Here is a 14374-nt window from a genome sequence, read left to right on the forward strand (position 1 = left end):
CCGGGAATCGAACCTGCGACGGCCACGTCAAGGACTAAGGCCTCTTTATGTGGGTTGTGCTGAACCCCTGCAGCACTGCAGCACATCCCAAAGATGGATTTAAGTTTAAGGCCCCTGGATTAAGTTTATTACTGTATGACAGTCTGACTGACAGACATTCATGATTTCTAATAATATAGATGAAGGCCTCTACTATAGATGTTATCTTTATGATCTATGTTAATGTGATAACATAACACTACAACAGACTGAAGTTCAATATAATTGTACATAAACACTCACATTTACCCAGGTTTAGAAGATACAGATAGTTAAATTTGTACTTTACAGAACAGATGTTGAACTAAAATGATGTTGTGACAGGATATATTCAAATAAAGAAACAATCTTCACCTTTTATGACCTTTTCCATTTGGAAAAAGCCGTTTTTAGCATCATATTATCCCACCGGCCACAACTGTGACGATCATAAAACACTTTTTCAGATGTTTTCCCACATTTTTAAAATTATTTCCCCTTGATTAGTTCAAAGGCTATCAATGACATCTGATTTTAATATTTTCATGTCTGGGAAAAATTTGGGTTTAAATGGGTTAAGACTGACTGGCCACCAGTCTGTGTTCAGTCTCCATGGTAACCAACAGGCTGTTTAACATCATATTCACAAATGTATCAGGAATCATTCAGGAATAAAAAATGTTTTAAAACTCTCTGTTCCTTCTTCTATTTTTATGTCCTTATGCTTAAGAAATAAAAACAGAATTTAGGCAAACAAAGCTGACTTTCCAAGTTTACATCTTTTATTTTGAAAGGTTAGCATATTAGAGATGATTGTTCTTGGACTAGGACACTGTATCTCCTGCTGTAGCTGCTGAATGAGAAGATGGATCCACTGGCGTTGGACCGTTTCTCACCGCTGCTGAACTCGGGGTGACAGAGCCAGAGCTCCAGGCAGGTGGTGGCCGGGCGCAGCTTGGTCCCGTCAGGAGGGTCCAGCAGCAGCCGCAGCTCCTGCTGCAGGGAGTCCAGCAGCGTCTGGATCAGGGAGAAGTTCGGCTTGTCTGACAGGTACATCAGGCTCTGGATACACAAATAATTATAAAAAAACAAAAGATATCCATCAGTTAACTACCCAGGGTAAGGCCAGTGTTTTATTTATTTACAAAACTGCAGTATTGATCATATGTCACATAGAAAACTGATTGATGTGCCTTTATTTGGGTGAAAGTCATGTTCAGTGACTTTCCTGGGGGGCCAGGAACACCAGGGGGGCCCTGAAGCAGAGAAATAAAAATGATCACGTCTTGAAATAAATACAGCCTTTTAACATACAAACTGCAACACAAACCTCTATCTAATCAAACAAAGTTGGTGTCAAAGGTTTGTGCTGCAAAAACTTGTTTGTGCCGCCATCATTTTTAAAGGTACTAGTAAAGATTTAAAGGTGAAAAGGTCAACCTTTTGACCTTTTTCTTGATTTTATTTATTGTAAAATCAAACAAATTTGGTGTCCATCAACAAAAGTAGGTGTCAAACTTGTGCTGCAAAAAGTTAATTTGTGCTGCTTTTGTTTTGAAGGCTTTAATAAAAGTTTAAAGGTCAAAAGGTCAATCACCTCCCTCCCCACTCCACATCACCCAAATCAAACTAAATGGTTGCCATTAGTTCTACATTTGTGCAGCAAAAAAATTCTGTTTGTGCCGCCATCGTTGAATAGCTGTTAGCTATCAGCTAATAGCTATTAGCTGATAGCTAACAGCTATTCATAAAGGTCATGAGAGGTCAACCAATCATCCCACATTTACAAAAAACTAAATAACTTTCAGTAAAATCTTCAAAACAAAAGCAACACAAATGGAAATGTTTGCTGCACAAACGAAGCAGAAAAGACTAACATATCCATCGATCAATCGATCGATCGATCGGTCGGTTGACTTACTGGGAAGCCTCTCCTTCCAGGACGTCCAGGTTGACCTTGGTAACCTTTCAACCCCTGCCAGAAAAATAAATAACATTTAGTGATCTAGAACTACAAAGACCGTCGCTAAAACTAGAACCAACAAAATTAGTTATTTTTGCTAAATGCTAGAAAAATTGGCAAGAACCTTTTCTTTTTTTTTTTGGAGCTTTTCCAGAATTCAACTTCAGGGATAACTTTGTTTTAAAACTTATAATTTGGGTCAAAGTTGGATTTCCTTCCACAAAATCTAATTTTAACTGTATATTATTATATATATACTTATATATATATATATAAAAATGAGAGATCTGCAGCCAATAACAGCTTTTAAAACTCCAAATGATTAGCGACTGAAACAAAAGCAGGTCTCAGATATTTTTCAATTATTTTTACTGGAAGAATTTAATTTAGTTCCCAGAAAAAACAGTGAAACTATCAATCATTTGTATTTATATCCATATATTGCTATTAAACAGGACATTATGAAGCCAACACCTTTCAAATAAAAGTCAAAAAATAAAACAGAAAACCCAATTTTATATTTCCTGTAGGTCATGTAATATTTATCTGAGCTGAGGGCAGAAATGGCTGTTTGGATTGTAAAGGTTATAAACCCCTGATATGGATTTATAAATATGTTCCTTTATATTCTAATGCTCACTTTAAATCAGACTTTTAAAACAAACATATTAGCGTTTAACAGATATTCTGTTGATGACATCATACCTTTAATCCAAACCATCCCTGCAAACAAAGAGAAGATAAAACTTTATGTCCATTAGGTGGAAATTTTCTTTTCACTCTCAAACAATAAAATAAAACATCCATATAATCACAATATGAACATTTAGATCTTAATAACTCTTAAAACAGGAAAGAAAGGAAACATTTAGATCATTTAACTTTATTTAAGTTCTGCAGGTTTTTTCTGATCCATTAGGAAATAAACATAATAAATGGTTATGAATTAAGATTTTAGTTTGCTAATAGAAAATATTCTTCATATAAATTATGTCCATGTATGATTTTTAATCTACATAATAAAGAAAAAAACAAAATAATTTCTACTAAAATATACTGTAGTATATACTGTAAATTTTGTGGGATATACTGACATCTAGTGGCATAAGTGGCAAATTACATTAAAAAAATATTTTTTTTAGTAATAATCACAGTAATTTTCCTGATCATGTCAATAACTCGATCAACTGGAGCAGGAAGAAGCTACTTACTGGTAAGCCGGGCATTCCCAGCGCTCCTCTGGGCCCGGGCGGACCGATGTTTCCCTGGAAACACCAAAACCAGGCGGACAAACGTTTGTTTTCAGACAAATTCAAATTGACAAAATTAAATTTAATCCAAAGGTGGAGGAGCGGCAAATGGCAAACCAAGCTCAAAGTAACGATTATTTTAGTTATCGATTAATCTAGTTATACAAACGATTAATCAAATTAAAAAATTGGTTCATTCTGCAGATTTTTTTATTTAAGCCTTTTTTTTGCAATATTAGAATTACATTGTTATAATTGAAATAAACAATAAAATTTTTTTAATAATAAAAAATATTTCCTACATTGAGAAAAAACCTTTTTGTATTTACTGATTAATAATTGAAGAGCAAAATGTGATTAGTAGGAGATTTTATTTATTTTTTTATGAATCTGAACCAGATTAAGTTAAATTTGATTTCTGGATCAAAGATAATTACAGACCGAGAAAAAATTATTTTAAATGCAAAATGTTTATATTTGGTTTAATTTAATTGGTTTAACATAAAATTTTCATTTGGGATCAAATTATTTTTCAAACTTAAATTTTGGGGTCTTTATTATTATTAATAATTTTTAATAATTTTATAATTGATTAATCAATTACTATATCAGTTGACGATTATTTCAGTAATCGATTAATCATGATTAATCGTTTTAGTCCAACTGTAAACACAGGAATGGTGCAAACTCCAAAACACAAAAAAATGGAACAAAAAATGTCATAATCACAGGAAATAAAACAAGTATAAATTGCTACAAACCCGCGCCACAAAACAGAAGTCCTCCCGACCACTAGGAGGCGTCATATGTTTCTGTTCTATAATACTGTAAAAAAACATGAAGCGTAACACACATTTTCTTTATTCCTCCAACTTTTTTCTGGACATCCTGTCTTTTTCCTGAGAGTTTGATCACATAAGACTTAGTGATCGACTCCCTCTAGTGGCCTGGAGGACTCATGTTTTGTGGCGCAAGCTTGCAGCATTTTACACTTGCTGTTTTTGCTATTTGTAATATTTTCCCTCTAGCTTCCATCTCCTATTAGAACAGTATTTTTCTGTTGCACCTGTTGGCCAACGTTTAAACTTTAAGAAAGTCTGAGGAATATTTGACCAAAGTCTGACATTTAAATAATAAATATACATGAATATATGCATGAATATAAAATATTTATGGATATGAAAGGTTTTGCATATTATGAAATAATTAGGAAGTACCTGTTCTCCTTTCTGGCCGGCTGGACCGGTCAATCCGACTGGACCTCGACTACCCTGGAATATTAAATAACATTTTTCAGACTTTTCTTTACGTATTTTTCTTGTTAGAGCAGCATTTACATCTCAATAATTAAACCCTGTGGACCCTCCATAAGGGGACCTAAAGCTCCCTTGACGTCACAATCTAAACTCTACAACATGAAACATGTTAAAAACTTTTCCCTTTAAGAAGACAGTGGTACCTTTTTGCCCTCAGGTCCTGGTGGTCCAGGTAATCCCATGTCTCCTTTCTCACCCTGAAGACCAAAACGCAGGAATTTAACTTTCCATCAAGACTCCAAACAATATTGTAAAATACAGATCCTTCTCCCAGATGCCTCATTATAAACCTAAAATGGTTTCACAGCTTGGGATATTGTTTTAAAACCTAACTTTGCTTCCATGAACACGTTAGAACAGTTCTATGGCCTAAACAAAACATGTTCATTACATTTTTTTTTACACAAAACCGTTCTTTGATAATGAGATTTAAGTTGTTTTATGGCATCTTGTCACTTTACATGCAAATATTCTGCTGCTGGCCACGCCCCCAACTCAACGTTCCCATGTGAAAATGGCTGCAAACAGGTGCCCAATTACACAACGGTACATCTTTGAAAAGCAGAATTGGAGCCTCATGCACAACCAACAAGAATGCAGCAAGTGGTTTCTAGATGTTAACTCAACCACAAAACATTTGTCTTTTCTGGCAGCCGTTGTACAGAGCATACAGCGGAAAAACCAGCTGACCAAACGTGCTGGAGCTCCTCTTGGGTTGCTAGGTAACGGGCGGAATTCCACTGGGGTTGCTAGGTAACGGGCGGAATTCCGAAATGCTGCAGTGTCAATAAAACCAGATTTGACAAACGGCTGGTTTTTCAGACGCCATAAGCATTAAGGTTTTTTTTGCTATTTCGCATTTGGGTTGTTTTTGGAAGCCGTAGAAACCCAAACGGAAGTATAAAAACGTTTTTTAATGACTTATTCATGATAAAACATGCATAATTTTTGTTTAATTTTACGTTGATGCACTACTTCCTGTTGATCAGTCACAAAAAATTCTGCTAAAATGTGTAGAGATTCTGCAGGGATTCATGTAATTTTGCAAGGTGTTTCATCTCCAGGCTTGGTGAGTTGTCATCCATTTTGAAATTAATTAAATTTATGCCACGATATGCCCAAAGTTTGTAATTTTCAGTAAGTTTAATCACTCTAGTTTACCTCTACTCCCTTTTCACCTTGATCCCCCAGATCTCCAGGAAGCCCAGGAATTCCCTTAGTGGGAATAAAAACACAAAAATATCCATAAATTAGAAAAAAAAATCAAAATATATGAGTCACTTCTGCTAAAAGTCATTTTTATGAAGTAAAGAAATAAACTTACAATGCTTCCTGGCCAGCCAAGCAGGCCTGTCGTCCCTTTTTCTCCTGCTTCACCCTAAATGACATAAAAATCTCAAACTGTCAGATAAGATTCAACCCAATGCATGAAAACTTCCCGGTAATGTTTCTGTATTCTCCACCTTCGGTCCTCTGTCTCCTCTGGTCCCTCTGACTCCAGCCTTTCCCCGTTTCCCCTGAGGAAATGTTCGACGTGTTTGTGTCAAAACGAGGGAAATGCACAACAATCTGCGCCATGTTTAATGCATGAAACTTCTGCTTTTAGACGCGTTTACTCTTATGCAAACCGCCCAAACCAAAGGAACTTTATTCACCAAGATGACATTCAAAACAGGGACAAACTCTCTGCACGTTTTGCTGCAAAGGAAAAGAAATTTGAAATGTGCAACAGAATCAGGGTCACCTTACCCTCCTTCCTATGGGACCGGTTTTCCCCGAAGGTCCAATTTCACCATCATCTCCCTGTTGGAGCAACACGCAGAGGGAAGAGGTTTTTACATATTTAAAAAGGTTCAGTGATGATATATGCTCTTTAGAAAATCTGACCTTTTCTCCTTTGGCGCCTTGTTTCCCTTCAGATCCAGGTTTTCCATACATCCCCTGCAAACCAAAATGGTTCTGTTAGCCTGAGTTCAGACTGGGCAATTTAACAATAACTTTATGTTGTTTAAAATAAACATTATGCAGCTGTATTTTGCTTAGATACCTACAGGAGCTCCTACAAGGCCGGCCGGACCCTGAGCTCCCATCGGTCCCGGGGGTCCCTACAATTGAGTCAGAAAGTACAAAGTAAGACGGTTTGAGAAAGAACCCTTTAGTGGATTATTAGTAGATGTTATTCATGGTTTCACCTCCAACCCTGGTAGACCTGCAGGACCTTGGATTCCTGGAAGACCGTCTTCACCCTGAACAGGATTAGCACAAACAAATATTCACCAGGAAGTTACAGAAGTGATGAAAGTCGATGCATCCGTCCAGACAACCACTGGTTTCCACTGATAAAAGTTCAGATCCAGAAAACCCAGAAACTTCTCTACCTGGCAACAAAACGCCTCCCGTATTATAAAGAAGAATCTGTCTCAGGTTAATGAGCTTCTGGTTGAAAATAAAGTAAAAATAAACTCTTTTCTTGGTAACCTGTTCTCCTGGTGGGCCTGGTTCTCCTGGTTCACCTCTGACCCCTAACGTCCCGGGTTCACCTTTGGCTCCTTCATCCCCTTTTGGTCCAGCTTGACCAGTTGGACCCTTTGACAAAAACAGAAGGTGATTATCTTTAGCATAAGGTGAATTTTCATTGAATTGTTTTGTGTTTGTGATACTTCAGTCACTCACAGGCGGTCCGAACCCCCCGGGGTCTCCTCTGACCCCTCTGGGTCCGATGACCCCCTGACAAATCCACCAGGATAAACATAATAAATGACTGAAAGGGGAACTGAAGAAACAGAACGATTAAAATCCATATTTCACCTGAGGGCCGTCTGATCCTGGAGGTCCAGAGAGTCCGGCTGGCCCAGGTTCCCCCTGACAAGATCAGATATTCATCTTTTAACAGCAAAACGAAGATAATTTTTACATTTCAGCCTTAAAAATATAATTCTGCATCAAGTTTAGGTGAACTTCATGGACTAAAACAAGCGTGGATTTATTTTAAAGTATCATTTATGGACACTGTATTTAGATAATTTTGCTTTGAAATGTCAGAAAACTTTCAATAAAAGAATAAGAAAGCAACTAGAAAAATTAAATATTAAATATTGAAAAGTGGCATCACATGATTTAAATTAAATCCACCAATCGCCTTGTTATGTAAAATAAACAATTTTATTTTTTACTAAATGTTGAAAGCTTAGTATAAATAAATAGAAAACTAATTATCCTTTACATCAATATTTAAATGCAGATATAAAAAATAAAACTATCTATATTTATTTAAATGTAAATACTTAAAGAGTCAAAATAAATTAAAACTTTTTTACATTATTTTCTACAATCATACTTAATTTTTTTTCTGAATTATTTACTTTTATTTAATAATTCTTGTGCTAAATGTAATAAATAAAATAAAAAGATTTATCATTTATGTATTTATTGTCCATTTTATTTGGTAGATTTTACATTTAAGTAATTATTTAATGATTAATTAATCTATTTAATTACAAAACCTTTAATACACGTTAGGCCAAGATTATGTAATAATTTAATCCAATTTAATTATTTAAAAACATAATTGCATGAGGAAATTAATTAACATTATTATTATAACCCTAAATAAAATAAAATTAGTAAACCATATGTACAAATTTTAAATAAAGAAATTATATTAGGTACATGATTAATGTATATATTTACCTTTTTTATTGTGGAACTTTTAAAAATTAATAGTTTGCAGGCGACAAATGTGATAATTTACTAAATTCATGGATAAATGTGGCATTAATTCATTTGATTCTGCAGATATTTAAAAACATTCAGATGTAATTTCATGAAAAATCCCAAATATTATAAAATTATTGATCAGGATGGAAAATGGCGCCGGTGTTACCTTCTCTCCCGGCGGTCCATCCGGTCCGGATCGTCCTGGACGACCCGCGATCCCCTAAAACGACCAGAACCAGAGAATAAACCAGTGAGACGGGCTGGTAAAACCCAGCAGAGCAGTTCAACCTCGTCCAGGTAAGAAGCTCACCTGCGGCCCAGACGGACCCCCAGGCCCCGGGTCACCGGCCGTTCCGGGCTCACCCTGCGCAGAAACAAAACAACAAGAAACTCAAACACAAACTTTCACTTTTCATCACAAGATAACCCCGTTACTCAGAAATATCATGTTTCCTCACCATCCTCCCGTTGTTCCCCTCTTCACCCTTCGGCCCCTGGAGCCCGTTTTCCCCGATGGACCCCCAGGGGCCCTCTGGGCCGGTCAGACCAGGAAGTCCCCCATCGCCCTGGCAACACAAACAGAAGCAACTTCCTCTTCCTCAGCAATTCATGACTGGTTGATCAGCTCTAGAGCTGCAACTTAAATTATTCAGACGATTAATTGATTATCTGGCTGATTAACCAATTCTGCTAACTGCTTATTCGAACGATTAATCAGACAATTAATCAATTATCTGGATGATTAATAGGTTATTCAAATAATTAATCGGTTATTCTGACAATTGTTTGGATTGATTGTTCAGATTACAAAATTATCACTTTCTGCTGATTTTTTCTGCAACTACTTTTAATACCATATTAGAATTACATTAAAATATGCAAAAATATGCATAATTCCTGCTCTGACTTTGTTTTTTCACCAAATGCCCTTTTGTTGAATCGATTACCAGATTAGTTAGCGATTATTTTAATAATTGATTAACCGTGATTAATCGATTAATTGTTTCATGACCGTTACCTTCTCTCCTTCGGGTCCCGGGTCTCCAGGTTCACCAGGATGCCCGACTTCCCCCTGCAGAACCACCAGAACCACCAGAACCACTGAGGCTGATTTCCACTGAAAAAAACTCAATGAAGCTGTTCATAAAATAAACACCGTAAAACAAAAGTAAAGGAATCTTTATGAGTTTTAATGACCTAGTCAAAGTCTGGATCGACTGACCCTCTTAACTAGCTGTCTGGTTTACGCTGAATTACAAAGAAGAAAGAAAAAAATTTCAGTCTGTAGACGTTTGTTTTGATGCTTTATGTCAGAATGCAACAAAATCCAGAGAAATCTGTGTTTGAAACGTATTTCTCAGATTCTTTCCTAAATGTGCCAATTTCAGAGTTTGGCATTAACTAGTTAGATTTACTCACTTGAGTAACTTTTCTGAAAAAATAAATTATTCACAAAATGGAATGACACAGACCTGCAGTTTTTGTTAAAGTTTCACATTTTAAAGTGAAATAAATTTACTTGGCAAAATGTTACTTTAATTTGAAATTATGTTATTTAAAATATTAATTATTTTCATTTTGTTCTGTAAAATACCAACATTTCCACGTATGTTTTTATGTGATGTTCTGATCAAAATGATGTTTGGATCAGTTACTCAGTACATGAGCAGCTTTTTTACCAAATACTTTTTACTTTTACTTGAGTGATTTTTTATATTTCCTAATGACTTCCTGCTCCACATCTCATACTTCTGAGGATAAAAAAAGAAATTACCGACTCTCTCTACCTGAACAGAATCAGGTTTAAATGTTTTCTTTCTTCCTCGTAAAAATTTAATTTCATGCTTTATGAACAAATGAAAATTCCTCTAAACCCTAAAACCCATTTTCATGTGTGAGGGGTTGAACTCCACCTGCAGTAAACGCATTGATGATGATCCCAGATAGGTGAACCCACCTCTCTGCCGGCTGGTCCCGGTGGCCCCTGGGGGCCTTTATCTCCCTCGGATCCTCGTTCCCCTTTGGGTCCTTGAGCTCCAAGCGCCCCACACGAACCCAGATCCCCCTGAAGCAGCAGAAGAAGCAGAACCTGGTAACAATAGTGTCTTCTAAGAGTCGCTGTAGAATGTGGTGCTGGATCTCCAGTAGCAGTCAGCGTCGCAGTGATTCTGAAGAGGCCTCTGACTGAAGACTGTTGTCGTGACATGCTAACATCTCAGTTTTCAGATAAATAACTTCATTATGAACTACACTGAATTCAAGCTTTGATGGAAATTATTTATTGTTGCTCATTAAATGAACAATTAAGCACTTATGGTGTAATTGTTACACAGCTAAAACCTCTGCAGGGCCTGGGTTTCCCTAGAACCAGGGGGAAGCAGTAACACCAAATAAATCAATCAAAAACACATCAGACTGCCACTAACGATTATTTTAGTTATCGATTAATCGATTATTCTGACAATTAATCGGATAAAAACATTCAGCATATTTTTCATTTTGACATTTTTTAAACAATATTATAAATACAGTAAAGGATGCAAATAATTAAAATCCTTTTTAATAATAAAATAAACATTTTATTGCCTAAAATAATATAACATAACATTCTTTTAGTACATTTGTAGCAAAAGATGCTGAAGATCTGCAGATAAAAACAAAACTTCTAACACGTGGATGACTTTTCGTCAATACAGTGTAGGGCTGGACATTCTGGATTAACTCAGTAATAATTGGACATTAAAAGGAGTTTTGTTTTTACAGGATTTGAACTGGGTGAATAATAACTTTAGACATTTTTAAAAAATATTAAATTTAAAAAGTTAATTGTTTTGCTCATTTTTGGCTTGATTCCTGCTCTAAACTTGTTGTTCTTTCAGGAAAAAGCCTTTTTGAGTCTGTTTAAGTTACAATTAATTAATACTAAATTAATTAACGACTGCTTTAACAATCGATTAATTCGATTAGTCGTTACTATAAATTAACCAATGTATGCATATTCAGTATCAACACAAAGGGGAAAGATTCATCTGAATAACAGAAACAATATTTTATAAAACTCACTGAACCAGAAGAGGAAAAATCAGGCTAATTTAAAAAACAAACTGAAACTTCTTTATTTTTGCCTTGAAACCTGAAAGGTTCCCTCACAACAACATGTACAAAATGCATTTAATACTTTAATTAAATATTTTGAACAGATTCTTGAAGGAGTTCTGACTGACCTGATCTCCTTTCCTTCCAGTTGGACCCTGGGTTCCTCCAAGACCCGGAAGACCCTGAAGGGACAAAATTATGCCAAAATTATTCTCCATAACAACAACGAAGCATATTGACATGATGGTGGCTCTTAAAGGTGAGCTATAACGCTTCCTTGAGCAGGTTAGGACAGCTCTGTGGTCTATACAAAACATTTTAGGGTCTCTGTACCTTTAAATCCTAATAATCTGCTGCTGGCCACGCCCCCTAACTCATTGTTTACACTCGCACATGCAAACGGCTCCAAACCTCAATAACACGACTGAACATCTGTGAAAAGCTGAATTTTAGCTCAGCTTGAGTTGCTAGGTAACGGGGCTGGGCTTCACTGGGGTTGCTAGGTAACGAGTGGTTTCTATGGAGCTAAATTGGGGCCATAAAGTTAGTTCAAAAGAATAAAAACAATTAAACTGACAAAAAAAAAAAGATTTGAAACCACACTTTTTTCAGTTTCAAAATCATTTTTGAGGTTCAAATCTTTTACAGTTTCAAATTTTTTCCCTTTTGAACAAACTTTATGGCCCCATTTTAGCTCCATAAATCCCTGCTGCTTTATTCAGGAGACTTCTTTCAGACCCCAGAAAACATTAACTTATTAATGCTACCATGTTTCATTGCTTAAAAACAGCTGGGTGTTTTTTTTTTCTATTATACGGTTGGGCTGGTTTTAGAACCAGTTGAGATCCAAATGGAAAAATAAAAATGTGCTAAATGTGAATATTTTCTATAATAAATCCCCTTTAGGGGAGAACACTGAATTATGACCAATTTTTGCTGATTTCTTTTCTTTCTTTTTGTGGTTTGATCACAAAAAGTAGCAGCTAGATCCAAATTTCAATATGTGACATTTTTACATCACTGCTTGTGATCTGATTTCTGATTTAAATGCAAAGCATCTTAAAAGTCTCGTAAATTAAATAACATCAGTCTCAGAGTTCAAATACGACCAATATGACCAATTTTATTGACTTCCTCATATAAACTGTGACTTTTTGTGGTTTTCTCCAAACTGAATATGACTTTAGTTTTAATAATTAAGTAAAAGGTTTAACTACAATACTCTCTGTCCTGTCGGTTTTACAGCAGAGCAGAAACGTCTGAATCACCGCTAACCAGCAGTTTGAAACTGAAACCCATATCTTTAGTAAAATGAGTATTTTTTATGTCTTCATTTTGAAATTCGTAACATCTTAAAAACATAAAGTAAGCCAACCTGTGGCCCGCTCAGTCCTAGGGGTCCTGGATCGCCTGGCAGTCCGGGGAAACCCTGGAGGTTTAATCCACTCAGTAAATCCACACATATAATAATAACATGTGATAACTTTATAAATTATGCTTCACCCTGTGTCCTTTCTCTCCTGCTGGTCCCATTGAGCCATCAGCACCTTGTGGGCCCTAAAACCCAAAAACCAGGAATGTTTTGTCACTTTTTTAACAACTTTACATAAACTAAGGTTCTTTATTAATCTATTTAACTGAAAGGTATTTAATAAATCAGCAGTCAAGGGTAGGTACCCACTCACTGGGATTCCTGCTGGCCCCAGTGGCCCCTGAGGGCCCGGGGGCCCGATGCTTCCTCTGGGTCCGGGTTTGCCCGTCCCACCGCTAGGACCTGGAAGACCAGGAGGGCCCTGAGAAATATTTTTAAAAATCAAAATGTGAGTTTATATAGACAGGATTTTTAATTAGAGTTGTTTCTAAACTGTAAATAATAAAGTTAAAATGTTAAAATATGGCTGAAAACTTATCACGATATAATTGCTTCATATCAGTTATTATCGATAATTATTGATTAGTTTTTTATTTTAAATGTCTAAAATATTTCCAAGCTGTTGTTAAGACCTCTCCTGTTTTATCCAGTTTTCTCTCCACGTGGTTATTTTTTATTTTTAATCAGTTATGAGGCGCTGAGGGGAAACCTGAAACTGCTGCTGGGTCAGTTACTCAGCAGGTCGTTGCTAGGCAACCAAAGTTGGGGGAGGAGGGACTTGAAACGGCTTCTTTTCCAGCAGTTTGTTGCTAGGCAACCAAAGAGCGAGCGATTCAGTGGATTCCACCAGCCTAGCTAAGCTAGCTGAAGCCGTTCTCTGCCTTGTTATTGATTTATTGCCCTACATTATTACACAACACTTAAAATGTTTTTATCCCACATTTAACATGAGTTATGAGTTTAACATAAATTAAAGATGCAATTTAGTTTTGTAAGAGTTCACATTCAAATTGTGAAGTGACTTGAAAACATATTTGGAAAAAGGTAAGTTATTTACCTTCATTCTGGTGTTGATTTATCCATTTTAAAGAAAAACTGAGCAGCTGCAGAGTTGAAATTAAAAGCAAAATTTCTTTCTTTCCTTTAAATAAATAATAATGTGTAAATATTTTTTAAATAAATTAACTAAGTTCAACAATAGTTGGCATTTTGTAGAAATACAAACCATTTTTTTTTATATTTCAATCAAATCAAAACACACCCTGTGCAGCGAAAAATAATCAAAAGGAGAAAAAAAAAGTTGCATGTATTAAAAACAATAAAATAAATACAATATATGGTACAAACTTACAGGCGGTCCCAGGATTCCTTTGGGTCCTTCATCTCCTGGTCGGCCCTAATAAAAACAAACAAAGAAATATTTTTTCAATAAACTCTATAATCTTATTGTACAAAAAGATTTTAATATTTTTTGTAACTGATATATACTCATACCCTTAGTTCTCCTGATCGCCATATACTGATAACATTTAAATTACTTTACATCATTATTTTGATGACTGAAGAGATAATTCATTCTGAAATTACTTTTCACATAAAGAGACATTTTCCTTTTCACATCTCATTTCATAATGATTTTTAA

General features: G+C 35.6%; 1 protein-coding gene across 1 annotated transcript in view; it reads right to left on the bottom strand.

Moving 5' to 3' along the window:
• The window catches only part of si:ch211-196i2.1 (collagen alpha-1(I) chain), a 78816-nt gene that overhangs the window by 2537 nt on the left and 61905 nt on the right, over positions 1–14374 (bottom strand). Inside the window, exons 37-63 of the mRNA XM_044095731.1 lie at positions 14084–14128; positions 13046–13153; positions 12864–12917; positions 12736–12789; positions 11489–11542; positions 10222–10329; positions 9283–9336; positions 8723–8830; positions 8575–8628; positions 8431–8484; positions 7356–7409; positions 7221–7274; positions 7026–7133; positions 6740–6793; positions 6599–6652; positions 6435–6488; positions 6297–6350; positions 6011–6064; positions 5872–5925; positions 5709–5762; positions 4691–4744; positions 4449–4502; positions 3193–3246; positions 2687–2704; positions 1940–1993; positions 1212–1274; positions 915–1080 (exon numbers count right to left, since the gene is read on the bottom strand). Coding sequence (XP_043951666.1) covers positions 915–1080; positions 1212–1274; positions 1940–1993; positions 2687–2704; positions 3193–3246; positions 4449–4502; positions 4691–4744; positions 5709–5762; positions 5872–5925; positions 6011–6064; positions 6297–6350; positions 6435–6488; positions 6599–6652; positions 6740–6793; positions 7026–7133; positions 7221–7274; positions 7356–7409; positions 8431–8484; positions 8575–8628; positions 8723–8830; positions 9283–9336; positions 10222–10329; positions 11489–11542; positions 12736–12789; positions 12864–12917; positions 13046–13153; positions 14084–14128 — 1750 coding nt within the window. The remainder of the gene's footprint in view (positions 1–914; positions 1081–1211; positions 1275–1939; positions 1994–2686; positions 2705–3192; positions 3247–4448; positions 4503–4690; positions 4745–5708; positions 5763–5871; positions 5926–6010; positions 6065–6296; positions 6351–6434; positions 6489–6598; positions 6653–6739; positions 6794–7025; positions 7134–7220; positions 7275–7355; positions 7410–8430; positions 8485–8574; positions 8629–8722; positions 8831–9282; positions 9337–10221; positions 10330–11488; positions 11543–12735; positions 12790–12863; positions 12918–13045; positions 13154–14083; positions 14129–14374) is intronic.

This window comes from Gambusia affinis, linkage group LG17 (assembly GCF_019740435.1).
Source record: "Gambusia affinis linkage group LG17, SWU_Gaff_1.0, whole genome shotgun sequence".
Classification (NCBI taxonomy): Eukaryota; Metazoa; Chordata; class Actinopteri; order Cyprinodontiformes; family Poeciliidae; genus Gambusia; species Gambusia affinis.